The sequence below is a fragment of the Amborella trichopoda genome, chromosome 4 (assembly GCF_054954075.1).
Source record: "Amborella trichopoda isolate Santa Cruz 75 chromosome 4, AtrichopodaSantaCruz75HAP2 v2.0, whole genome shotgun sequence".
Classification (NCBI taxonomy): Eukaryota; Viridiplantae; Streptophyta; class Magnoliopsida; order Amborellales; family Amborellaceae; genus Amborella; species Amborella trichopoda.
The window spans coordinates 53,289,830-53,316,625 of NC_142339.1; the positions used below are offsets into that span (position 1 = coordinate 53,289,830).

Sequence of the window (26,796 nt, forward strand, 5' to 3'; positions counted from 1 at the left end):
CCCTAGTTTGATGCTCAAACTTTGAATGGACCTTTTATCTTAATTTCAACGATTTTAATTTTTATGCAAGAAAAAGTATGGGTATAAGACAAACAATGCGCAATTCTCGTTTCCTTTTAGCACTTTAATCAAAAAGTTATTCTATTTCGAGAGGAAGAAGACCACACACTCCGATTGCTTTTCTCCAATGGTACCTCCTCTCTACTCTGACTAGCTTCACTGTAGACGCAAGGGGCATTTCGGTGATAAATGATAATCAATTTCCCATGTCCCATGCGCACCCTGCCCAAGACATATAAATGCAAACCTGTATGGAAGACCGAACCAAAGCTACTCACCCCCAAACAAAATGGAGAATTTATTCCACAATTTGCCCTAAAATACAAAAAGAGAAGAAACCCCGACAAACCTAGCCCTAATAATTACAAGCTGGGCTTTTGAGTAAAAGAAAAAAAATTCTAAAGGTCACAAAGGGAAAAGGCCAAAAAAAAAAAAAAAAAAAAGAAAAAAAGCTCAGGCAAAATAGAGAGAGAGAATATCATGTAGAAAAGAGGGGAAAAGCAGAAGCACAAGAGAGTGAAACTGTAGTATAGTTTAGAGATAACATATTGCAGAGACAGATTCGGCAAGTTTGGGAGAGTAAGAGAACAATCACTGGGTTTTAAAACACTCACATATACAATTATACATAGAGAGAGAACGAGGGAGGGAAAGAGAAATGTAGAGAGAGAAAAAGGGGAGAGAGAAGAGATGCGTTGTTGTGTCAAAAGACTTACGTCCAAAAGTAATGGAAGAGAGCAGAAAGAGGAGAGGGAGATCGATAAAAAAGAGAGAATAACGAGTGAGAGAGAGCGAAAGTCAAAGCGTCGAAGGATGCGATCAGGGGTGGGCCCAAAAGTAGGCGAGGAGGCCAACTAGGGGCGCGTTAATATAGGTGGTGGGTTCGGACAATTGAAAGATCTGCCTCGAGTCCGGGAACGAGTCGGTGCGGTTGGGCCCACCAACCACCGCGCCCACCAGCAAGTTGGGGTTGGGTCCCGGCGCGAGGTAGTAGCGGGTGCCGGCCTTGCAGCCAATACGAGCCGGGTGCGAGGTGAGGGAGGGAAGCGAGCTGGCCCTGTGGTGTATACGCCGTGGAAAACGCTCGCCGTATCCCACCATGTACGACATACGCATCGGATTATCCCCCAGTATGTAGTCCACCTGTTTATTCAAACACACACGAATCAAAGAATTTGCTTGTTAATTTTCTATGGTCCACATCCACATCCACATCCTCTTTAGCCTAGTCTATGGCGGGCCAGCCCTACAACGATTAGGGCAGGGTAGGACCAGGGCTTTGTTGGCATAATCACTAAAATGGATAGGTAATCCAAATCAGACATCATAAAAACTAGATTGATGAATTGGCGGTCTAAATTTTCACTTTTTTATGTGGAAAAAGCAATGAATCACCCAAAAAAATACGTAAAAAAAACAAAAAATTGGTGAATTGGCCAAAAGCTAATCTAAATGGTTGTGTGTAGAGAATCTTTATTGTGCCCAGAACCGAGGTTTCCTCTTAAACTCGAACATTTTTATATATATATATATATAGAATAAGAACCGGTCGACCGGTTTTCAAATCGGACCAAATGATTTCGTACCGACCCGGCATTTTTTAAATCAGAGGTGGGGTGAGGCTGGCCCCGTTGTGGCCCCAAGGAGATCTTAAAAAAGGTCGGGTTTAAATATATTTTAAAAGAAGTAGGTTGGTTATCATAATACGTGCCTTCACAAAAAGAGTTTAATGGGCTAAAACGCTCACCTGGCGCTTGGCAATTTGCTTGAGTCGAGCGGGGGTAGCTGTTACATCCCCACCACAAGGCACGTGCTGGTTGGAATGGCTCATATAATTGGAGTACGCAAGCAACAGAAACGAAAGCGCCGTTACATGTTGCATATTGCTTCCGCCCGTCTTAAAAATCAACCCTCCTGCATAATAACAAACCGTTATAACACCTAAAAAAATACAATTCAATAGCGGAATCAATAACTAAACCAAAGTAGTATCTTCGATTGTACGAGCAATAAAGCGTATATTTAATGAATAAAAGGGTCGCATGAGAGTACAATAAAGCGTATATTTAATGAATAAAAGGGTCGCATGAGAGTACAATAAAGCGTATATTTAATGAATAAAAGGGTCGCATGAGAGTACAATAAAGCGTATAATTTAATGAAATAAATGGCGCCGCTCTTTTAGCTCTCGCTCTACCCCCCGTTCCCACCAAAAAAAAACACGGTTACAAAATTAAAGTATTTTAACCATAGAACAACACAATTAAAGTATTTTAACCAAAGAACAAAACAATTAAAGTATTTTAACCCAAGAATAAAATGAAAGTATTTTAACCAAAGAATAACACAAACCAGGTGAATAATCAATCTGACGATGAGATGAGCCCGGCAACAAAGAACAAATAAAAGTGTCCGCGTTCAACTTGAAAGACTCCAAATAGTATGCCTTCCCTATCATAACTTCCTGTACATGAAAAAAAAAAATGTAGAGAGAGAGATTTTTAAAAGGGACTAAAATGGCCTCAACAATTAGTAGTAGTAGTAGTGGGCATTTTTTTACCTTGGAAATGAGGACGTTGATACCGGCGTGCTTGTTATCCCAACCGAACTCGTTGATGGTGTCGTCCGCACCCAAGACCTTCTCGTTCGTCTTTATGTATTCTCTGTAAGCCCGCTGCTTCGAGGCCTTGTGGAGCCATGCCGCTGCCCACAACAATTCGTCCTGCTCACATGAAAAGTACGTGTGGGATGAGAGAGAAAGCCAATGACGTGTGAGAGAGAGATGCCACATAGGACACCACTGTGCCAAAAGGGCAAAGGGCTCTTTTCTTTTTTTTTTTATCAACGGTCGGATATCGTGGTGTATTCACCTGGTAACCGTTGAAATCGCAGTAGAAAGGGCAAACGGCTGAATTGAGGCTCTTGCTGTAAGCCCCCCGGTGTTTGTCCGCAAACTCGAACACCTTCTCAAAGAGAAATTAAAAATTGGAGGAAAGCATCCTAGAGAGAGAAATTGAATTGAGGAGAGAGAAAGTGTGCCTACACTCATCGCTCGGTCGAGAAGCAGGCGAGCGTAGGCGGGGTCGCGCTCCCGGAAAACGATAGAGGCGGCGGCGAGGGCAGCGGCTGTCTCGCCTGCTACGTCAGACCCTGGGTGGTCCTTGTCCACCTTATAGACCGTGCGCAGAGTGTCCATGTCTTCGGGCCGTTCCCAACAGTTGTGATCGGAAAATGCATCCCCTACCTGAACGTACAAGACTCCTGGCGTTGCCGAGGCCTTCAGGAGATAGTCCGTGGCCCAACGGACCGCTGAGAGTGCGTGTTCCAGCTCCGAGCCCATTGATTTGCCGAAATCGATAACACTCCAGGACAGTAATGTTGCCGTGAAAGCCATCGGAAAGCCAAACTTCACATTGTCGCCGGCGTCATAGTAGCCGCCTGTTAAGTCCACCTGAAAATGGCGGAAGTGATGGTTAGAGATACAGGGAAGGGAGAGAAGAAAATGCCGGTTACGGAATTTCGGTTAGAGAGAGAAAGGAGAAGACTTACATGAGCGGCGGAGCCGTCTTTTAGGGCGGAGTCGCGCCGCCAGGTTAAACGCTGGTTAGAGGGAAGTTTTCCTGAGCGTTGGCCTTCAAAGAACGTTATACATTTTTTGAGGGCGTCTCCATAATCGTGTGAGGCTTCGCTTGTGGCCAACGAAATTGCCAGAAAACAGAGGAGAAGAAGGCGAAGCGCCATTCCCAAAACTTTCTTTCTCTAACGTGAGTTCTGGCTTCTGAGTTCACTCCTCTCTCTTTCTATACCCCAGAGCTATTGTAAGAAGACTTCTTACTTCTGAATTTCCTCTCTCCTTTTGCGCTTGACAAAGTCACCCTAAACAGGGCTCGTACGTCTCAATCTCCTCTTTCTCACTCTTTGACAGAGCCACTGTAAACAGGGTTCAGTCTGGCCAGTGTTTCTCTCTCTACGTTAAGGGATCTGAGTCTCCGGCCCTCCTCTTTCTCTCTCTTGTCTAGAGGTACTGGAGGAAGAGATCTTTGCTTCTCTCTCGTCCTCTTCCTCTTCCCCTCCAGTACACTCTGAGCCAAATGCTACAAGCCTCAGAGTCAGACGAGCTACTTGGTACTTATACACGTAAAATGACTAAAATCTCATCGCTCTTTGATGTATATGACATTACAGGTGCAAAAAATCCCATCCGTTTGATTCATTCTATTTAGGGCCCAACTTTGTATGTTATGACGACCGTAAACCATCAACTTGTGGCGCATATTCATGGGGTTATGAGTATCATTAATGTAAAAGAATGGGGCATTGGTCTCCTAAAATCTCTTCAGCTTTGGATTCTAAGAAACTTGCGAATGGGGAGTTGCCCCGTGTAAAGTTCCGGTTTGGGGTCCGACTTCTCAATTATGGCCGTTAGAATTAGACGGCGACGGTTTCGTTTTTTTTTCCTGGTTACCACGCTCCTTTGCCTCAATTTTCTTTCTCCTAACCTGTCCTAGTTTCGTCTTTCACTGCTATAAATTTCCTGCTCCATCCCTTTACCGTTGTCCCTCTAAATTATTTATCTGGTTTTCTTTCTTTCTTTGCTGCTTAGACGGTTTCACCGGTCTCTTTTGACTCTTGTTTCAGGAATCAATTGTTGCTGCTTTTCCCTTTTTTATTTTTCTCTTTCCCTGAGATTTTTTTAGTTTTTACCCGGTCTGTCGCTACTGTTTTGGCATTTTTTCCCTTTTTTTTCCTCTCTGCTTTCCTTTATTCGTTTGTTTCTCGCTCTGTAACTTTTGATCTGACCATCCACTACTATTTCAGGCTCTCTCATTCATTCATTTGACTCTCTCATGCTTCCCGTTGCTTTAACGTGACGTATTTCCGGGGGGCGGTTTGCTCACGTGACTGAGTACGGCCGTGGCCGTTTAATGCCAGATGTCATTATCTAAGTCGTAGAGAAGAGGTGCGGACGTTGCCCTTGAATTCTTGAAAATGACGGGATTGCCCCTCCAACTCATGTGTAATAAACCACAACTGTTATAACCCGTGAATCAATTGTTGTGACGGTGATAGTTTAGTTTGAAGGTAAGTTACATGAGTTGCATGCTTGGCCTGGGCACTTTTCCGCCGTGACCTTTCAAACGGACGATGCGGCCGTGATGGTGCCTGTCAACATATTATTCTCCGGTCATTGCTCTCACGCCTGTTGTTGTAGTATGCAACGTTCGGGGGGTAAATTCATAAAGCACAGCACCAATTTAGGGTCATGACTAGCAATGTATCAACATGAAATGTTACAGCGGGTCTGCAGGTCCAATGATTCATTCACATATGCACTACCACTCTCAAATGACTAACGGTAATTGGGCAATTACATAACCTAACCATAGCAATCCACACTTGTCCATCTTGGTGCGTGACTCGCCCATTACACATGTAACTAACCCATGTCTCTTCATACCCAAAGTCTTATACCAAAGGTTTTTAGCCGTCAATCCATCTATACGCACACCGTACACTTAATGCATCACACCCTGACCCATTGCATGGTTAAACCCCATCTATACGCACACCGTACACTTAATGCATCACACCCTTACCCATTTCATGGTTAAACGAGAGAGGTATTCACCCCTTACGTATATAATCATGCATATAAAAAACTGGATTGTGAAGGTTATTTCTAACCAAAGTAGCACATGCGCCCGTTGATGCACTAAAGAGGGTTTCTTTGACCTAAGCCCTTGACCACTTATGCACCACATACACCACTGGCCTGCGGGCATGTGGCTTAGGAGAAACGGGTCTGACGTGTAGGCCATATGACCTTGTCCAAGTCCGCAACTAGCTACTATGCACGTTGGTCGGGCATGACTCTGATCAAACTACCCATGCCTTTTTTGTGTGTAGTATAGTCGTCTTTCAGGTTTCAAAATATTTTATTTGGATGTGCTATATTGAAATTTGGTAAACTCTAAAATTTTCATATAAATCCGACCTAAAAAAGAAATTAAAAAAAAAATAAAATAAAATAAAATAATACAAGGCCATAAGCCCATAACATAACACGAGACCAATCATTGGGCGTTTGCACTCATGTACAAATCAGTTTCCTATAGAGGGGGTGATTGCATTTATATACTTAATATGTCTGTTTGTTAATAACATTGTTAAATTTTATTTCATTTATCTAATAATCAAAGTAAGGCGTACCTTCAAATGTTGTTGAAAGATATTTTAGTACTCAAAATCTTTGTGATGATCTGAAAGTTTATTTTCATCTCGAATTACAAAATTTAAAACTTCAAAAATAGTGTAGATTATGCAGTTTTATGAACACTTGAAAATCTTGAAAATTGACGGTCTAAAAAATGTATTACAAGATGCACTATCTTTTAGACTCGAAGTGTATTTTTTCTCACATCCATATGTGTTGAGGTCAAGATGATTAACTTGAGGATTTTTTGGTAATAAAATAACTTCTTCTAGTAAAATTTTGAGGTGTGCCGAAATTTGATCGTTTAGAGCCTTGCCTTATATAAACTTTTTCCTTTATAACAATTTTACCCCTACAATCATATGTCATTCACAGAAGAAGACGTAGTTCTATTTAATGAGTTACCTTAGGATATATCACAGGATTTCCCACTTCACAACTTTTGATGATAACATATTTTTATAAATATAAAAATAACATTATCAATAGATTATTATAAAATTGAGAGAGGTATATTTGAATTGTTTTGGAAATCCGATCATCATTTTAAAAGTTGAAACTTTTCAATTTTAAAATTGAGTTTTAGAGAAATTTAAAAAAAATAAAAAAAATCTTTTTGAAATACATGAACATGGTCAAATATCGCTGAAAATGTAAGGCCATTTTGTGGTAAAAGATATTGGAGTAGAAAAATTCTAAATTTACTATTCTTGTGTACTACAGAATAACTCATGTTTAATTAAGTAATTTTTCTTAATATCACGTGATTTGCTTCCGTGACTTCAACATGATGGTTTGATACAGAGGATTGCTTGCACATCTAATGTCATTATCAAGATAATATCATTTGGTTCCATCATTCGTCAAGTCGAAGAGTGATATGAAGCATGAAACTATTGTGTCCATAATTTTCGATTTTAATTAATATCTTTTTGTCTTCCGTCGTGTTAAGGTGTTTAGAATTATTTTCACTCGGAGTAAGTTTAATTGAGTACGGTTAGTTTTGTATTGTGATCTTATGACTTTGTTTAGATCTTTTCAGTGTCAGTTTTAAATTTAGATAATCTTAGTTTTATTTGTGGTGATGATTTAAATTTGGCCATCATTTATTTTCTTTGCAAATCAGATATTGCAATTTGTAGGCCCGATCTAGCTTTCGTGTGTGAATCTTTACAGTAAATACGCTCTATTCATCTTGTCCTTTGTTGCGTGTCTTTTCTAGAATGATCAATTGGAAAATTAGTAAGGTATTTCCTAGGGATCCTAGATTAGGTTTGGAGCCAAAACAACTGATTTTTCCTTTTTCTTTTGCAATCTAGAGTTTGTTGTGATCAACTTAAATCATATGGTTAGGAATATACTGATGGTTCCCCATTGAGATAGGGATATGATGAGGGTTTGACCATTTAAGACCTAGACTTTTTAAAAAAAAAGAAAAGAAAAGAAAAAGTAAAAATCTGATGCCTCATGTAACAAACCAATTGTAAGGCTCCATCCCAACTTCATGATTAGGATGAATATTTCCATATTTCTTGAGTACCTTTTTATCATGTTGTTGCTTCTTATTCAATCTCTTTATTGATTTAGTCTATAGTTTTGTTTTGGCAAATTCTAATGGATACTCAATCATCATCGAGATGTGACAAAAGTTTTATGCTAGTTGCTACTTAATGCAACCCACCTCTTTTATCCGGGCTTATGACGGTTAAGAGAAAGTTTAAGGTCCTCACTCTTATCTACCAATGGATATTTAATATACGAACATAAATATTTCTTCATTGACATTATATATAAAAAAAAAAATCTTCATCGAGTTTAGATGGCCATTTCAGATGATAGTGATACAAAGGTGTCAATTTTGAGTTCCTATTATATTAGTGATATGATTCCCAATTAGCTTTTATTTAGTTTATCTTCATTGTATTGTAATGATATAGTAAAGGCAACTATTTAGGTGCTAACTGAATATGGTTATTTATGTACATTATGTGGTATTTGCATTCTATTTTCCTTTTTGAAGTTCCATTACAATTCTCAAAAGAAAATGACAAAGACATTGCAGCATAATTTTCTATGGCAGCATAATTCTCCGCGTTGTATATGTTTTCCTTTTTTCCCTCGAGGACTATGTAGTTAGTTGGGTGTGTAAGTTACTAGTGTCTTTGTAATTCGAGAATTAAATTAGATATTTTCCACTTTGTTTTGAGAATTGTTGGGTTAAGTGATAGAGAAAGATATTCGGATTTCAATAGTTTGTTTTCTATTTTGAGATTACAACTCTTTCCCCTCTTTCTCTTTGTCTTGGAGTGGTTGTTCTTGTCTGAATGAGACTGCAGCTCTCCTCTCCATCTTGATCTTCAGGTGTGAGGACCAAGAGATTACTATTTGAACCAATGTTAGAAAAACCGGGCGATCTAATGGGTAACCACCCGGTTAGTTCGAAACCGGTCCCTTGGCGGTTTCGGTTCTGGGTGGTTTTGGTGATTGGACGATATTTAAAAAAATATATATGTATATAAAATCCCAAAAATAAAAAATTTGGTTTGTAATATATTTCTTAATATTTTTTACATTATGGTAAATATTAAAAATTATTTTGGTCATTAATACTCATTTTTATATTTTTCCATCTTTTTTAAATTTTTTTGAAATTACCCCTAGGCACGAATCGATTCTTTAAAATCCATTTTTTTTTTATTAATTTTCAACTTTATTTGAATGTGTTTTGTTTTAATCATTCCTTATATGTTTTTCATATTTTAACAGAATTTTTTTGCATCTTTTTTATTTTTTTCAATAATTTTTGACCACGTGGGACTTGCCCGGTTAAAACGGTTGAATCTGCTGGTTTACCGGTTAGGCCGTTTAAACCGCTTCGGGCCTCATATCCGGTTAACCATTCCGGTTCGATTTTGTGAACATTGATTTGAAGTTCTCTCTCCCTTAAGATTTTGGGTTGACTAGGAGAAGACTATGTTTAGTTATTGAAGTTCTCCTAATGAAAATGTTGGGGGCTAATGGGCATTATTGATGACTATGTTCAGTTATTGAAGTTCTCCTAATGGAAATGTTGAGGACTTATAGTCATTATTGATTAAAAATTAAAAGGTAACTAATTTAGAAAGAAATCAGCTGGATTGTTTTCTATGCATAAAGGACTAAGTGTACAACTAAGAGAAGCTAGTGGAAGGTTTTTCTCTCTTATACCTAGAATTTTGATGGTGTGATGCAATAAACTAATCCGATCACACACAAATTGTGTGTTTGCCTGTGACTGACATGATTGTTTCGATTTGATATACAAATTTGGGTTTTGAATGAATGAACACAAATTATTTGAGATTTGCATCTATAAATATTTGATGCGTGTTTACTCCCTAGGAAATAGGGATATTTGTGATCTTCTTTTTACTTCAGTCATTTAGTCGAAAATATATTATTTGTATATTATAGGTATAGTGCATCTGGTTTATGTTGCAACTTATAATTGTCACACAGTATTTACTTGTGCCATTGTATTCTTTATATGTTCTCTTCCTGGTTATTCTCCTTGCAGTCTCTACTTTCTCGTTTACATCATGCCTGTCAAACCAGAACCTCATCAATTTTATTATCATTGTATCTGGTAAACATGATTTTTTGCATGGTAGGATATTGTAGCCTTTATTAATTGTCGCGACTCTTCTTATCGATGTGCAAGGAGCTTGATGATCAAAGTTACCCATTTCTGTAGATCACTTACTTTGAAGCCTTTTGCTGCGCTTTATTGTGAAAAAGGTGTAGGTAAAACATTTGGATATGAAAACGGGGTTGGGGCTGTGGTGGTAGCACCATTCGTGCCCCAACTAAGGTCTAGGCTTCCATTTTCACTTAATGCATTTGAAAACCACTAAAGATTTCAAAAAACAGGTAGGAGCTTGTCATCCCCACCGAATTACCTTAAAAAAAAAACATTTGAAGATGGGATTTGTAGATAATCATTCAATAGTAGGGTTTTTTTAATTTCTAGATTTCCACATCATATACTCTCCTAATATCCTTTTTATTGTTGCACCTATTTTTAGTAATAATGTCAAAAGTTTCAGGATGAATTTGAAGTGAGAATGAGTAGCATGGATTACTTTTGACATGCACAATATTTCCTATATTTGAGATCTACAGATTTGATTGCTTCATATTTCAATTGCTTAGTGTAAAGCTCACCCAAAGCCTAAATGGAGATCATATAGACCATGAGTTCCAAAGGTAATTTAATGGTAGATTTCATTAAACTTTTATTTCCTTTTCTGGATGGCCAATGGTAGCCTGGATTATTGCTATTTCCATAACCTAACAATTGTTGCAGAAACTTATAAATGGGATTAAATCGGTTTGCATAATTTTCTTTATTTTTTGAAATATTGAATGTCAGGAGTAGAGACAAAATTGCATATCTCCATAGTATTCATATACTAACTTATATAAAAAGTTGTTTAATTTTTTTTTTGTAAGATAAATGTAGTTAATAAATCTAAGTTTTTCTATTTTTCTATTTTTTTTTTTTTTTTTTTTTTTGGGGGTTTTTGGCCCTTTTTTTTTTTTTTTTTAAAATCTGCCGGTTAGTTCGGTTCCGGTTCGAACAATTTCCGACACCATGTCCGGTTATCCGTTTTGATTCGATTTTGAGTAAATTGGTTTCGAAGGAGAACATATTGTGGAGCACAGTAGTTACTCTCAAAAGCACCATATAATACTTATGATTTTTAAACAAAGTTTGGGATGGAAGATGCAATTACATTATATTATATGTTATAGTTTGGGAACAATCAAGATTTGGAATAGTTGTGCTCTAAATTCTTTTTGCCTGGTGATTTATTTGAACTTCATTGTTGACTTCGTTGGTTAAGATTTTTTCCTTCTTTTGGATGGTGATTTGCATGGGCTGTAATGGTTATATGGTGTCTTCTTTTTTTTTGGGATGTCTCATTCTTCATTGAATTATTTAGAGTTGCTGAATTGATAATTTGATATTTCTTTGTTTGAAAGTGGGTTACTGATTGCCCTTCAACATGCACCATGCTACCCTTAGAGAATAACAGAGGTGCGTTCATGTGCACTAGAGTGTCATGAATAGTGTGTCCCTTCGAGAATCTCTTTGAAAATAATGTCAAATGGTATTGAATTGACTTGGAATTTTGAACATAACTTTTTTATGGTTCAATCCATCATCCTACCAAATTTTGGCTTCATCGTGCGCTGGTTGCTGGATTATCACTGTGTAAATCGGCCAATTTTTTGGCGTGAATAGTGTACTGCAACTGACCTCCAATTTTAGCACCCCATATCACAGGCCTCTGACATCATAATGCTACAATTTTTGGAGGGTGTCTTGATCACCTCTTGGATTAAACTTTGGCCCATTTTGGGGACCTTTTGAGCCCATCTAGTCGAGATTTGGCCATTCTCCCTTATCAATCGTCTGTGTTATAGTTCATTGTCACGACAGTGTCCCAAACTCATGGCTTTTGCCAAGGAGGCATCGTTTCTTATAGTAAGGGCATATTTGATAACGGTAAAAAGGCGAAAAAATTCATGATTTTCTCAGCTTTGCAATGTTTGGGTAGCATTCACCTGTTTTTTTATGTGAAAGTTGCTCAAATTTCTACACACCATTCCCTGTCATTCCTCGCCACTGGGAAAGTCAGAGACTAACAAGATAGGCGGTTTGCAACTTTCCCCAGGGTGAGGAATGAAGGGGGAAGTTATCCCACCCCATTAAATGAGCATTTAATGCTCAACTTATTAAAAAGTGAAGTGGTTTTTTTTTTGGAAGCTTGTAAAAGGGTGCGGTTTGTATAAAACCGTGGCTCTCAACAATCAAATTGAAACCTACTTTCAAATGGTATTAAGAAATGCGGTTTCAATATTGAAAATATTTGATTAGCCTTAAAATATATTTTCATCTTTAATTATAAAATTTAAAGTTTAAAAAATAGTGTAGATCAAACACATCTATGAAAACTTGAATAACTTAAAAATTGACGGTCCAAAAATGCATTACAAGTTGCACTATTTGCAAAATTTGAAATTGATTTTTTTTTCTCAAGTCCATGATCTTGATGTCAAGATGATCAATTTGAAGATATTTGGGCATCAAAATAACCTCTTCTAGTGAAATTTTTTATGTAGTTTCTAATCCGATTGTTTAGAGCCTAGGCTCTATATAAACTTTTCCCCTTATAAAATACGCCATTTTAAATGCATTTGAGTTATTTATTTGTAATGAGACCCCACTAACCCTAGGGTCTACCAATTGTGGGTAGATTTTGCAAACTGGGATATGGAATTGATCAGACCCCAGATCATGAGGATTAAGTGTGTAAGGGGCATCAAACCATATGGCTTGTGGGTTTATTCCAAGTCAGGGGTTGTATTAGAGTACGTCGTGATCATGTGGGAGGATTTTGTGTTGCTTTTGCTATTCTACTAGGGCACACATCCGGCAATGTTGCTGAATTTCCAGCCCTTGAAAGGGGCATTCAGCTAACTATTGAGCTGCATTACTTTCCACTGCTAATTGAGAGTGATTCGTAGATTCTAGTACATTCCCTTCACAGCCACCATAACCCCCCCCTTGGAATATCCATATTATGACAACAAGCTGCCTTTACCACCTGGACAGCTGCCCCTGGAGTATTAAGCATGTGTACCGAGAGGCCAACTTGGTGGCCAATCACTTGGCTAAAAGTGCTACAAGTTTATCTGAGGCCACGATTTGGCATACCCAGCCACCTGATTTTATTTCTCCTCTAATTTCTTCTGATATGGCAAAGACTTCTCATGAAATAACTGTACCATAAACTTTTTATCCTTTTGTACCATTCTTATTTATTAATGAAAAACGGTTTGGGGCCCAAATCCCCATTGACTTACCTAAAAGAAAAAAGAAAGATCTAAAAGAAAAAAAAAAAACTGGGCTTTGAGAGGACACAAGCTAGATACCGACTTCAAGCCATCTTACAACATTTACATATACAGTTGTAAATGGGAAGTCACTTTTTCAAAGTATGTCCATTGGAAAGAGTGCACGTGTTAGAGAGAAAACCCCCATATCCATAAGAGTGCATATTCGTGGGGGCGTACCTACAATCCACTTTATTTTTGGAGCCCGACCATCTATTGGGTTAACTTTAAAAAGCCAAGCATGAACTGCTACTAGACATATTAGTTCATGGGCCTCGTAGGGTTAATTTGAGAAAATAACTTAGCGATCCGGTACTAGTTGAGTAGAGTGCCCATTCAAGGTTTATTTCCTTTAGTACCTTTATTTCCCTCTAAATTTTTGTTATAAGTTTCCAACTCACTTTAAATGATAAAATAAACTTAAAAATGAATTATTATGTTTTTGAGAATTTAAAAGATGTAGACACCCCATTTTTAAAAACTGGCAAATTTCATGATTTTTCTAACCTTAGACAACCCTTATGACCATACTATTCTATAAAATCCCTTAACTATAGAATACCATAGTCCATGGTCTCCATTTCAGTCTATAAAAATAATCTTAAGTTAAGAGCGAGCTGGAAACCCTAGACCTGTAGAAACCTGAGCCTTGGAGAGACCAGATAGAAAACCGTGAGAGATCCTAGATTTAGACAAGTTCTAGCCAAACCCTAGTCATTAAACCTGCAACCTTAAGTTTAGACCAGGTCCAAGATAACTATTCACCTAAGCCAATACTTGGTTAACATTGAAGAGAGACAAAGAGGATCCCCGGTGTAAACATAGCCGCCACGGTTCTGATATGGGTGAGGCCTCGAAGCCTTGGGTTATCCAGCCCAACTGGGCCGGCCATGTATTTTTCTCATCATCTTTTCCTTTATTTTTCAATTATTTTGTTCGATCTAGGATTTTATTCTTATTTCATTCAATATTTTGTGCTTTTGGATTTCTTATCACCTTTTCTTTTATTTTTCAATTATTTTATTAGATCTAGGATTTTATTCTTATTTCATTCAATATTTCGTGCTTTTGGATTTCTCATCATCTTTTCTTTTATTTTTTCACTTATTTTGTTAGATCTAGTATTTTATTCATATTTTATTCAATATTTCGTATTTTTTGATCTAGGCTGGCTCTGCCACTGATCTGAAAGCATATCTATTCATTTTTTTTTAGTTGATCTGGCTCTCAGATCAGAATTCGAATTTTCCCCACTCTCTATCATACGTTTTAAAAATCAGTTTGTAGTTGTGGAATCTCTTCTCGAAATCATCCCCATTTGCGTCGTAAACAAGAGAGTATTTGCATAAAATAAGTTTTAGAACATTTATTTTGAGTAATTCTAAACAAGGACAATCCCATGCTTCACACATGTGGGGCCGGCCGAAGTGACCCATAGGCCCCACCCATATTGCACATGTGGCTCCATGTAGAACTTACGTCAACCCACGTTGATGATGTGTCGGTGACATCATTTATTGGGTGGTGCGTAGCTTTGGATGTGCTTGGTTTGCATGGATGGTGTGTTAATAAAGAGTAATTAGGCACACGGTGATAAGTTACACAGTGCACACATGGGTACATGTGAGGATCATCTAGTTAATATTTTAGTTTTAATTCTAAGGGCACATGGAAATATGCATCATCATAGTGATTTATTTGAATTTCATAAAATTGAAAGGAGCTAAATTAAGGAAATGAAAATATAATGATGGAATAATCTTATTCACACATCATGATAAATAAATGTATCATGAATGGCTAGGTGCCTAGGATTATAGCTATTTCTCTCACTCTATTGATAATTTCCATCAATGGTGCAAAAGTAATCATATAGAATCTTTTGCACAATATAATATAAGGTGTCAACCTCATATTATTGAAATAAAAGTACACCTCAAAAATCCTATGAAAGAGAGTGCTCTGAATTTGTAAAACCCTCAAATTGATCTTGATATGTATAAATATGAAGAAAAAAAAATTTTTAAGTCTTAAAAATAGTGCCTTTTATAACAAGTTATTTGAATCGTCTATTTTCAACTGTTTATAGATTGGTTTAATCTATACTATTTTTTAAATTTTAAATTTCATAACTAAAGATAAAAATAAATTTTTAAACCATCACAAAGTTTTTGACATATGAACTATATCTCTAAGCGAAATTTAGAGGTCCACCTTACTTCTATTTTTAAGGAGGGTTCCTTATATAAACCTCAAACCTCTTCAAAATTCTATCTAAACCCACCAACCCTAATGAGTTTTTGAATCAAGAGAGCCCTAATTATGCCACACTTTGAGAGAGAGAGGCACAACCCCTTCCTTTTGAGAGCTTAGAGAGAGAAAACTTTCATGTAGGCCCTATGGAGCATTTACTCTAGTGTGCTTCACCAGCGTTAACCAAAGGGAGTTTCCATGCCATTCATCATGCAACCCTCTTGGCTAATTTTTCTTGCGAATCACTGAGGTAATTGGGTTCTGCTGCCTGAGTTCAGTCCTTGGTTAGTGCTAGATTTCATCTCTTGCATATCTAGTCTAATTGCCCAATATTTGGTCTGGTTTCCATGAGTCTTTTCCATAATTTCTTACTGAATTTTTAAAGTTAGATTAGCAAGGTTTTTCGAGTTTCTACTGAAAAAAGTGGTATTTTGATAAGCCCTTACCATGTCAAAGTTTTACCTCCCATTCATATGAACTTGTCTCACATGTTTATTACCAATCTCATGCTCTAAGTTTCTCACACGCACCATCTCTCCCACACATTTTTGCATCAGCCCCTTAATGAATAATCTTCATTAAGTTGAACACCATTGTTGTACTAAGATTCCTCGTTAATTATTCCCAAGTTTAAAATTAATTTGGATCAAGGATCTTGTGCTATCGATAGTAGGCATCTTATGGAGTGTAACTAAGTCCTTAGCTATAAACCCGGCATCATAAGCTTATTATTCGTGTTTTTCATGATCTAAGCCTTATATGCACACATTTATTTGAGTTCTAATATGTAGATTGGACTGATTTGTATTTGTAAGCCAAGTGTTCAATGTATTCAAGAGAAAATTTTATATTTATATGTGGTTGAGACTGCCATAAGTTTTTCCAATCTCCAAGTGGTTATTTGGGTGGAATTATGTTGGGTACTAAAGTGAGGTCTTATAATATCATTTTTGTAGTTTATGTAATGCTCTGTTAAGTGTTTATAAAAGGTAATGTGTTGTTGTAATTTGGTTAAGGGCATTATAAAATCAAGTTCCAAGTGTTTGAGTACTTGTAAACTTTTAAGAGCTGCCTACAAAAGCTTGGCCCTATACACTACCCACTCATGTCCATCCCTAGCATAAATGCACAGACATTAAATGAAGAATGGTTCATGGGAGCATACATACACAAGCATTGAATGGAGAATGGAGAGAGACGAAGAGAGAACACAACATTTACGCGGTTCAGGTTCAGGCCAAACCCTTACATCTATGGATCCAAAGCTCAACAGGTTACATCTTCACTATTTTGGATGAATGTTTGTATCAAGAAGTAACTCTATATATAGAAGATAATCACACAATTACAAGAGATAAATATGATATGATTCTTAGAGATAGAGGTAAATAGTAGGAGGCCTTATCACCAAACTTACTTGATGACCAAGTACTTTGACTTGTCTCTTCTTATTTTCTAGATAACTAATCTTATCAAGAGATATATACCTATAACTAATCTTATCAAGAGATATATACCTATAAATCCATAATGATGTATATCAATTTGAACCAGAGATATCCATATTCTAACACACCTCCTCAAACTCAAGATGCTTTGACACAACCCCTCAAACTCAAGATGCTTTGACACAAAGCAGCTGGAGTTTGAACAATACTAGTTTGCCAAAAACAAGTAGTGATATTTAGGTCTTCCGATTAGTTGCATAAACGAACGAGTTGGATCTTCAGATCTTCAGGTTCATGGCATGACCGATAGAAGCAGTGGTCTCCATGCTTAGATTGCTAGAACAACAAGCACATTTCTTGAACAAATAGGCGGCCTCAGGAACATTCGGGATCGAGTAACAAAAAACTCGATCAACAACAAACAAACAGAACTTCGGAACATCTGGGATCGAGTAATGAAAAATTCGATCAATAACAGACAAATAGGCTTTCAGAATTTTCAGGTTCGAGTAACGAAAGACTCGATCAATAAACATGATCAAATAACAGAAAGAAATTTGATCATCTCATAGGATGGAGCAATAAAAAACTCCATCATCCAACATGATTGAGTAACGGAATATAAAATCATTAAACATAGGTATTCGAAGCAGACAAGATCGTGTAAACTCGATCATCACACAGGATGAAGTAACAAAAAACTCCATCATCCAATAGGATTGAGTAACGAAAAACTCAATTATCAAATATGATCAAGCAACGAAAAACTTATTCATCAACCAGGATCGAAAGATTCAATCATCAAACATGAGGCACTTGGAAGAGCCAACAAAAATCAAAAGAAAATCCGAAACCTTTGAAACACCGTCATTTTTAGCAAGTTCAGATCCAAGCAATCGTGCACTAAATCAATCTCTATACCAAAACCATCTCCAATATTATTTTAAGGATTCCAGAGCTACTAACTTCTCTCGAGTCCATCGCAAAATTGATCGATACGCAAAACCCACTTTCAAATTCTGCCCAAAAGCCCACCTTTTACACCCAAAAGCCAATAACGAGAAAACCCAACTCCAAATCTATCCCTAAATAAATCAATCTCTATCAAAATATGAACCCTAAATTTGAGTTACATCCAATCAATAACAAAACCCAAAATCATCGGAGGCAAAAACCAATCTCCAACTCCATTGCCAGAAAGTAAAACTCTCTGCTAAATTTCAACCCCAAATACGTGTGCTCCCCCACCTCCAATACTTTGAAGCCAAACTCCTCTTATTCGACGTCATATATTTCTCGTTAAAGACACAAAGCAAGTATGGTAGCAATAACAATGGCACTGAAGTTACTTCTTCGAATTTGATGTCCTCGAAAACATTTGATTACTTCTCAAACCCCTATTGAAGAGACAATTAGGGCTATGAATTAAGTGATTGATAGTGGGTGGGCTTTCTATTGGGGAACGAGTGAATGGAAGCTCGAGGATAGCTACACCTTGGCTGATAAAAAAGAAGTCGACCCTTCACCTTGTCCTTCGATTAAGGAGAGGCATGCAGATTTGCTTTGATGTCATCTTAGAATTCGTGAGAGCATACATGCATATACATTGAATGAAGAATGATTCGTGGGAGTATACATGCAGAGACATTGAATGGAGAATGGAGAGAGAAGAATAAAAAACACAACATTTACGTGGTTCATCCAAACTCTTACGTCCATGGATCTAAAGCCCAACGAGCTACATCTTCACTATTTTGGATGAATGTTTACATCAAGAAGTATATCTATATATAAAGGACAATCACACAATTAAAAGAGATAAATACGATATGATTCTTGGATATAGAAATAAATAGTAGGGGGCCTCATCACCAAACTAACTTGACGACTAAATAACTTTGACTTGTCTCTTTTTATCTTCTAGATACCTAATCTTATCAAGAGATATATACCCATACAACCATAATAATGTATATCAATATGAACCCGAGATATCCATATCCGAACATATTTAACTAATATTGGCTAGTTTGATAAGTGTTTGATTAATAAGGTCGACTAAATAAAGTTGGGGATATACATTTTAGGGAGCAGTTTGTATAGAGTTGAGGCTCTAAACAATTAAACTAAAGCACACCTTCAAATAGTGTCGAGAAATGTGGTTGCAATACTGGAAATCTTTGTGATAGTCTTAAAAGATATTTTCATCTTTAATTATAAAATTTAAAGCTTAAAAAATAGTCTGGATCGAGCAGATCTATGAAAACTTGAAAATTGACGGTCCAAAAATGCGTTGCAAGATGCGCTATGTCCAAAACTTGAAATCCATTTTTTTTTCTCATGGCCATGCATCTCATCGGAACAACATCTTCTACTGAAATTTTTGAGGTGGGATCTAATTTGATTGTTTAGAGCCTCGGCTCAATATAAACTTTTTCCTATATTTTATGCTCTTGAACTATTATTTTTATATATTTTTGAAATCTAGTCTAACTAGATTAATTAGTCATAATGATTTTGATTGGATTTGACTCATTGTTTCGAAAAACTTGTGGATTGATTTGATTCTTATAGCACTGCTACAAAACCCACTAATGTACTTTCAATCCCTCATCATCAATATCCACGCCACGAAATAACCACAAGCTGGTTTTAATCCCGTGCAGTTTGTATAGAGCCGAGGCTCTAAACAATCAAATTAGAGCCCACCTTCAAATAGTGGCGAGAAATATGGTTTCAATACTAGAAATCTTTTTCATCTTTAATTATAAAATTTAAAACCTAAAAAATAATATAGATCGAGTAGATCTAGGAAAACTTGAATAACTTAAAAATTGGCGGTCCAAAAATGCGTTAAAAGATGCAATATTTTCTCTTAATTTCATGCATCTCAATATCGAGATGATTAATTTGAAGGAATTTGAGCATCAAAACAACCTCTTCTAATAAAATTTTTAAGGTAGGATCTAATTTGATTCTTTAGAGCCTTGGCCCTATATTAAATTTTCCCTTTATTGAGAACCTAATTGCTATTTCAAAACGGCGAAAGATTTTGTGCTCCCGTGGGGGCACACTTCCATTTAATCCCTTGGCTCTAAAAAAATCGGGTATTCCCATTGTTCGTAAAATCGCCCGATCTAACCGCTAACCACCCAGTGGCTGGTTCCGGTTTTGGTTAGGTTGATCAACCGGCATTTAAAAAATAAAAAAAATAAAAATAATATATATATATATATATATATTTATTTATGTATTCAAAAATAAGGAATTTGATTTATAATGCATTTTTTAATATTCTTTACATTATGGTAAATATTAAAAATTATTTTGGTCATCATTACTCACTTTTATATTTTCCCATCGTTTTGAAAATTTTTTAAAAATAGCCCTTGAAAAATATAAAATGGGTTACAATACATTTTTTTCATTAATTTTTAACTTCATTTGAATGTGCTTTGTTTTAATCATTCTTTATATGCTTTTCATATTTTAGTAAAAAAGAATTTATATTTATATTTTTATTTTTTTTCAACAATTTTTTGACTGCCCCGAGACATGCCCGGTTAGAGCGGTTGAATCGGCCAGTTTACCGGTTAGGCCGGTTAAACCGCCTCTAGGATCATGTCCGGTTAACCATTCTGATTCGATTTTACGAACACTGGGTATTCCCATATCTCTAACATCAGATAGTCTCTTATTATATCTCCTTTCTTTGTTCTTTTTTTTTTAAATTTATATTGCAATGATATGGAAGTCGATGTTACAGGTATAACATATAATTAGCAAAAAGGCTTACCACAATAGGGATGTTGATGTTATAAATATAAAAAAGTGGAAGTAAAGAACGATCTCGTGTTAGAAATAAAAACTGTCCTAAGTTTTTAATTTCTTTTTATTTTACTTGTAGTTCAATGTGGGATGCATTGAAAAAAAAGAAGAGCGAAATCTAAATATAGGATAGTCGTTTCCAATACGGACTGACCCAGAAATCGGGTCCAATATCTTGTGCATTGAGTGCCCTTGGATTAAAAAAGAAAAACAACGTAGTTTGATGTTGTAACATTGAACCGTGGCCAAACTAAAATACAAAACCTATGAAAAAAGAAATATCCAGGCATAAAGTATGCAAAAATATAAACCGTCCGATAATTATTCATTTGTTTTGAAAATCTGAACATGAGATTTTCTTTTTCAAAAATTGGTCATTGATTTGTTCTCAACTGAATATAGAAATTTAGGTTTCAAAAAATTCTTCCAAATAGCTCATTTACCATGGCTTGAGAAGGGTTAAGCGAAAGTTCAAGGTCCTCATCCACTTAGAACATCCTGAGAGCATATAATATGTGCTTGAAATTATAAATTTATAATTAAAAATTAAGCACAAACACTACCCTGGTGTAGAAGAGGATTTTTAAATTTTGGGAACTATATAAAAATCATTAGATGATTATACTCAAAAAGAAAGAATTTTTTAGATTTGAGTTTTCTAACACTATTTTGTTTGGTAGAGTTGTTTTCAAACACTTAAATCTTAACCTCTCATTATTGGACGGTCTCTATTCAATTTTGAAATATTATTATTTTTTAAGAGCATAGAGGGTGCAATTAAGAAATTTTTTCGAGTAATATTATTTTATGAGTTGAAAATGTTGCATCTTTGAAAATTTAGTGTCCGATTTAATCCCAGAGGGGATTTTACCACAGGGAAGCAGGACCATAACATCTTTTGGCTAAAACAATTATCCGAAGACCCCCCACCTTGCCAACATTGTGTCAAAGCAATGGACCTAGAAATAGGGGGACGTTTTAGACATTAGTTAAACCAATGTGGATTCCAAATAATTTCCTCCCCTTAGACCTAGGGTGGCAAAGGGTCGGGTAGGGTCTCAGCCAGACCTGATGGGTCCCCACTAAAAAATTAAAATATTTATGTATTTAAATATATTTAAAGGGAAAACTTTACATAAGGTGGTAACCTTAAAATGTAAAAGTACTGGTGCACCTCAAAAATCCATCATAAAAAGTTGTTTGGATGTTGGAAAAAACTTTCTAATTGATCATCTCAACATTGAGATGTATGAATATGAAAAAAAAGATTTTCAGTCCGTGAAATAGTTTATCTTACAACACATTATCTAGATCGTCTATTTTCAACATTTTCATGTGTTTATAGATCTAGTTAATTTGAATTATTTTTAAAATTTAAAAATTTATAATTAAAAATTAAAACAAATTATCACGTTATTCTAAAAAATTTTATATCAAAATTACATTTATGATAAAATTTAAATGGTTTAAAATTACAACCTTATGCAAACCACTCATATTCAAATATATTTTATATATTAGGGCCTGAAAAGTATTAATGGACTCGGACCCAAATAATGTTTGGGTCCAAGATGTGAGGCCGGACCAGTTCAATTTTTAAAACTCATATTCAGACCCGAATCAGGTCTACCCCTCGGGTCTCAAATGGGTTTGGGTCCATTGCCACCCCCACAGTCGTTATTCCGTCTGGCAAGGGGAAGAGAGGGAGAGAGAGAGCGTGGAACCCGGCGTGAACACTTGGGCCTAGGGGCAAAGGAAGGACGTTAACAGAAAGCCCCGACTCTCTCTCTCTACACGACCAAATAAACCGCGTAACCACCCATTGCCCTTCCCTTTTAAAGCAACCCCTTCTTCCTCTCCCATTGCCTGCAACTACAAGACCTGCAAAACCTCTCTTAAATAAAAAGTTCTCCTAAGCTCTTGTTTTCCTGCAATGGCCTCCCACCTCTTCCTTCTCTCTCTGTCTCTTTCCTCTCTTCTTGTGTACTCGGCCATTGCCAGCGATGCCCCGGCTCCCCCCCCCACCGCAAACGACTCTGCTCTCATCTTCATTAAAACAGCTTGCGAGACCACCCTGTACCCTGACCTCTGCCTCTCCAGCCTCTCTGGTCAAGTTGAGTACGTGACATACAGTCACAAGAAACTTGCACGAGCCGCCTTGATGGTGAGCCTCTCCGCCACTAAAGCTACTGCAGGCTTCGTCGCGGAGTTGATCAAGACAGCAAAGGTCAGTGAAGAGGAGCAGATGGCCTTGAATGACTGCGTGGAAGCGCTGGAAGATGGAGAGGACAAGATGAATGACTCCATGAAAGAATTGCAGAGGATCAAGACTGAGAGCTTCAAGTGGCAGATGAGCAACGTGCAGACGTGGATTAGCGCCGCCCTCACAGATGAAAACGCATGCTCCGATGGATTTGAGGAGCTCGATGGCGAGGTTAAGGATGTTATTGCAGGAAAGATTGGGGACCTCGCCCAGCTTACGAGCAATGCTCTTTCTCTTGTCAACCATTTCTCCACCGCTACAGTTGGAGGAGAGCAACACTGATCTCTCATGAAGGTCTCTGCATTTATATGTTATTACTACTATATTTTTTGGATAGAGTAGTTGGGATTTGAATCTGGGACATTATGTTGCAGCCGCTGCAACAACTTAATTGCCATAATTAGAGATTCGAACCTGTCAATATTACGATCTATTGCTGAATTTGATTGTGAACGGTATGTTTTCACGGCTAAAGATTGTTTGTTTCTGCATTCGCTATTTTTTTTTTATTCAAGGAGGTTAGTGGGATTCAAATGGAACAATGGTCGTTTCTCGAAATCCCCAGCACCAAGAGTGATTGTGATATTATTGTACCAAGTGATTTTCTTTGGTTTTATTTTGATATGCTTTTGTAAGATCTTGCATATTTTTGAAACATCAAAGCGATGTTTTACTTATGAGAAAATTATGTATAAGAAAATTACTTATGAGCAAGGGGAAGTTTTACTTATGAGAAAATTATGTATGGACATTATTTCCCCCTTAATTAATGTATGGGATTTTTTTTTTTTTTTTTGCAAAAATTACAACGAGCACCTCCCTGACCACCGGTGGCGCTTTTTTTCCGCAATCGTACACCGGTCCAGCAATGTCAACATAGGAGAGGAGGGAGAGGAGCCAGGAGAACCATGTCAACATAGGACGGGAGGGAGAGGATGTTAGGAGAAACAGAGAAACACAGAATAACTATTTACTCCCTTCATCGCATGGGTATCACATTATCCTCATACCAAATAACACAGAATAACTATTACCATCTTGATACCAAGTATCACATTACCCACATCTAAATCCCTCATTTCAAAACTCGATGCAAGGAAACCATTTTCAATATTTTCATTTTAGGGCCAAATATCTACATAACATCCACAAATTTAACATACAATGGCATGTCTAAAATTAATGCCATTACTATATATACATTTATCAGCCTTATTGCTCTTAGTTTATTTGACATTAGCACATTTTCAAAAAAAAAAAAATGGTCATTGTTTTGGTGCTTGTTTTAGTACATGAAAAAATTAACCAATCTACAAACATTCTTAGCTTAGCATCACAAATCCCTTTGAGATGTTTCATATATATTTTTACGTCTTATTCACCATTTAGAAAAATAGTTCTTACATCCATTTTAATGTACAACTAGATGGTTGATTCAAGCTATTGTTAATAGTTAGTAGGTATCATTACAACTGGGGCATAAGTGTCAAAATAATTTATGTTCGCTTTTTGTTCTAACCCTTTGGCTAATAATTTAGCTATTTACTTATGGGTGCGGTTTCTATAAGGTTGCAACCTTAAACAATCTAATTAAGGCACACCTCTAAAATTTATCATAATATGTAATTTTGGTGTAAAAAATTCTTAATATTATCTTAAGATATATTTTTATCTCTAATTATAAAATTTTAAATTCCAAAAATAGTTAAAATCAAATAGATCTATAAAAATATGAAAATATTGAAAATGGATGGTCTAGATAATGTGTTGCAAGATGTACTATTTGTAGGACTCAAAATATATTGTTTTTTCATATTCATACATTTCGATATCGATATGATCAATTAGATGGCTTTTGAATATTAAAACAATATTTTTCGATAGATTTTTGAGGTGCATATTTAATTCTACATTTAAGGTTACAACGTTATATAAACTTTTTGCCTTTACTTATTGATAGACTCATCACCCTTATATGTTCTTTTGAATATCGATTTACATCCTATGAGTTTAGAACTAAATGGTAACTCCACAGTCCATCTTATCGATAACACCGTATCATGTGACATTATGGATTCACCTAATAAAAAAGGGCCGCCACATTTAAGGCTATCTGTATTACTCCTACTACCTTCCTCTTTGTTTACTTCAACCAGGCAAGTATAAATATCAGGGATAAAATTGTAGAGGGTAACTTTTCTTCTCTCATATTCTACCTGGTTCTACAAAATCATAATTATTATTTCATTTGTTTTCATTATTTCTCTCATACTGCCTAGTTCTATGACATTATCATCGTTATTTGCTTTGGGTTCATTATAAGTACCATATTTTTTTAACTCGTTCATCCCTCATCGGTAAAGTCCTAACACTTTCAAGTTCACTTTTATGGATTAGGTTCTGAAAATTCAACATCTATAGATTCAATTATTGTATTTGAACTTAGTTCCAAGAACTTGTATGATTTATTATTTTTTGCGCACCTTAGAAAAAATCCTAGGTCCTCAGTTTGTTTCCTTCCAAATTAGGAAGTCTTATATAGGCTAGGAATCCCCACATTTTGAGAACATTTAAAAGTCATTTTCTTATTAGACCATATTTCATGTGGGGAAAATTACAACCGTACCATAAAAAAATACAGTATTATGTGAAGGTCCAATTTATCTGAAACTTTACGTGAAGGTCCAATCTTGTCATCCTTTTTTATTTTTTTGAATTTTGCCCCTCGTTTTAATGTTCCAAATATCATATTAGCTTTTTATTTTATTTTATTTAATTTCTTTGAATTATATGAAAATTTCTAGCCAAAAGAACGGTCTAAGGTGACAAACCTCGAACGTAAGGCCTTGGCCTTGGACATTGGACACATGCTCTGTGAAACATTGTGGTCCGTGGTCTTAAGTGTATTTACATCATTGACAATGCAATATGGCATGCATGGGGAACATTTCGGCCCATGTTTTTTTTTTTTTTGGGTAATTTAGTGGGGAAGAAAGGTACCTGCCTATTTTTCAAGTAGATTAAGAGTTAGCTTTTTGAAAGTATTAGTAGAGTGGTATTAGTGGTGAGAATAAAAACCACAACGTGGTGATTAGGGTGTGGAGTACTACCACGAGGACTCCAGCCCTTTTCCCAACCCCATGTCGAGGAATACAATATTTTTTATGGAAGCATTGTGACCTCAAAGTTTTTGCTAAGCTTTGTGATCCGAGATTACAAACCTCTTAACACTTCGGTTTTGTAGTTTTGGAGGCGAATCTTGCGCCCTATGGGTTCTATGTTTTCTAGGGGAAGGTCTCATATAGCTCCTAGACAGAGAATTTCCCTATAATTTAGGTTCGATGCTTGGAACATCGAACCGAGGAATGAATCGGAAAAAATTAAAAATAATGTAGGAGATATACCTCCATGTAATTTAAAATTTCCGGAAAATTGGACCTTCGCGTTATACCATATTTTTTTGGTACGAACGTAATATTTTTCTATAATTTGAACATAAATTTCTCTTTTAACTTTCTTGCACCCTTCGTTTTGAATTATGTGAGAGTACCATTTTCTTACATCGTCTTTGGTTTCAAACTTTGTAAAACTAGTGTTTTTTACAAGGATTGTATCCTATAAGACCATATATTTTTAGTACAATCCAATAGATTGAATTGTGTCACAACATCCAAGAAATTTTATTTTGAACTTTGTGTCCAATCAATGACACATTATCAACCATCTGATTTTACATCCAATAGTCAATAATAATTGTGACCTCTTTATATTAAAAATAAATAGCCTTA

At 36.2% G+C, this 26,796-nt stretch overlaps 1 protein-coding gene, 1 long non-coding RNA gene and 1 other non-coding gene across 4 annotated transcripts; 2 read left to right on the top strand and 1 right to left on the bottom strand.

Annotated features, from left to right (window-relative positions):
* Positions 1-334: 334 nt before the first annotated feature.
* On the bottom strand, positions 335-4,163 carry LOC18422332 (endoglucanase 8). 2 transcript variants are annotated; one of them, XM_006826852.4, is made up of 7 exons: positions 3,610-4,163; positions 3,104-3,511; positions 2,931-3,023; positions 2,621-2,782; positions 2,413-2,524; positions 1,808-1,974; positions 335-1,203 (listed from the first exon to the last, which is right to left on the bottom strand). In XM_006826852.4, the coding sequence occupies exons 1-7, from the start codon at positions 3,799-3,801 to the stop codon at positions 880-882; spliced, it is 1,458 nt and encodes a 485-aa protein (XP_006826915.1). In that variant the 5' UTR covers positions 3,802-4,163; the 3' UTR covers positions 335-879. The 2 variants fall into 2 exon arrangements, with proteins under 2 accessions (XP_006826915.1, XP_020522586.1); XM_020666927.2 differs by lacking the exon at positions 2,931-3,023.
* Positions 4,164-4,623: 460 nt separating this feature from the next.
* LOC148782586 (uncharacterized) lies at positions 4,624-5,050 on the top strand. The gene is made up of 2 exons (XR_016054790.1): positions 4,624-4,675; positions 4,879-5,050. It is a non-coding gene; the product is annotated as an uncharacterized LOC148782586 (long non-coding RNA).
* Positions 5,051-22,613: 17,563 nt separating this feature from the next.
* On the top strand, positions 22,614-23,482 carry LOC18422062 (21 kDa protein). The gene has a single exon (XR_016054791.1). It is a non-coding gene; the product is annotated as a 21 kDa protein (transcript).
* Positions 23,483-26,796: the final 3,314 nt, after the last annotated feature.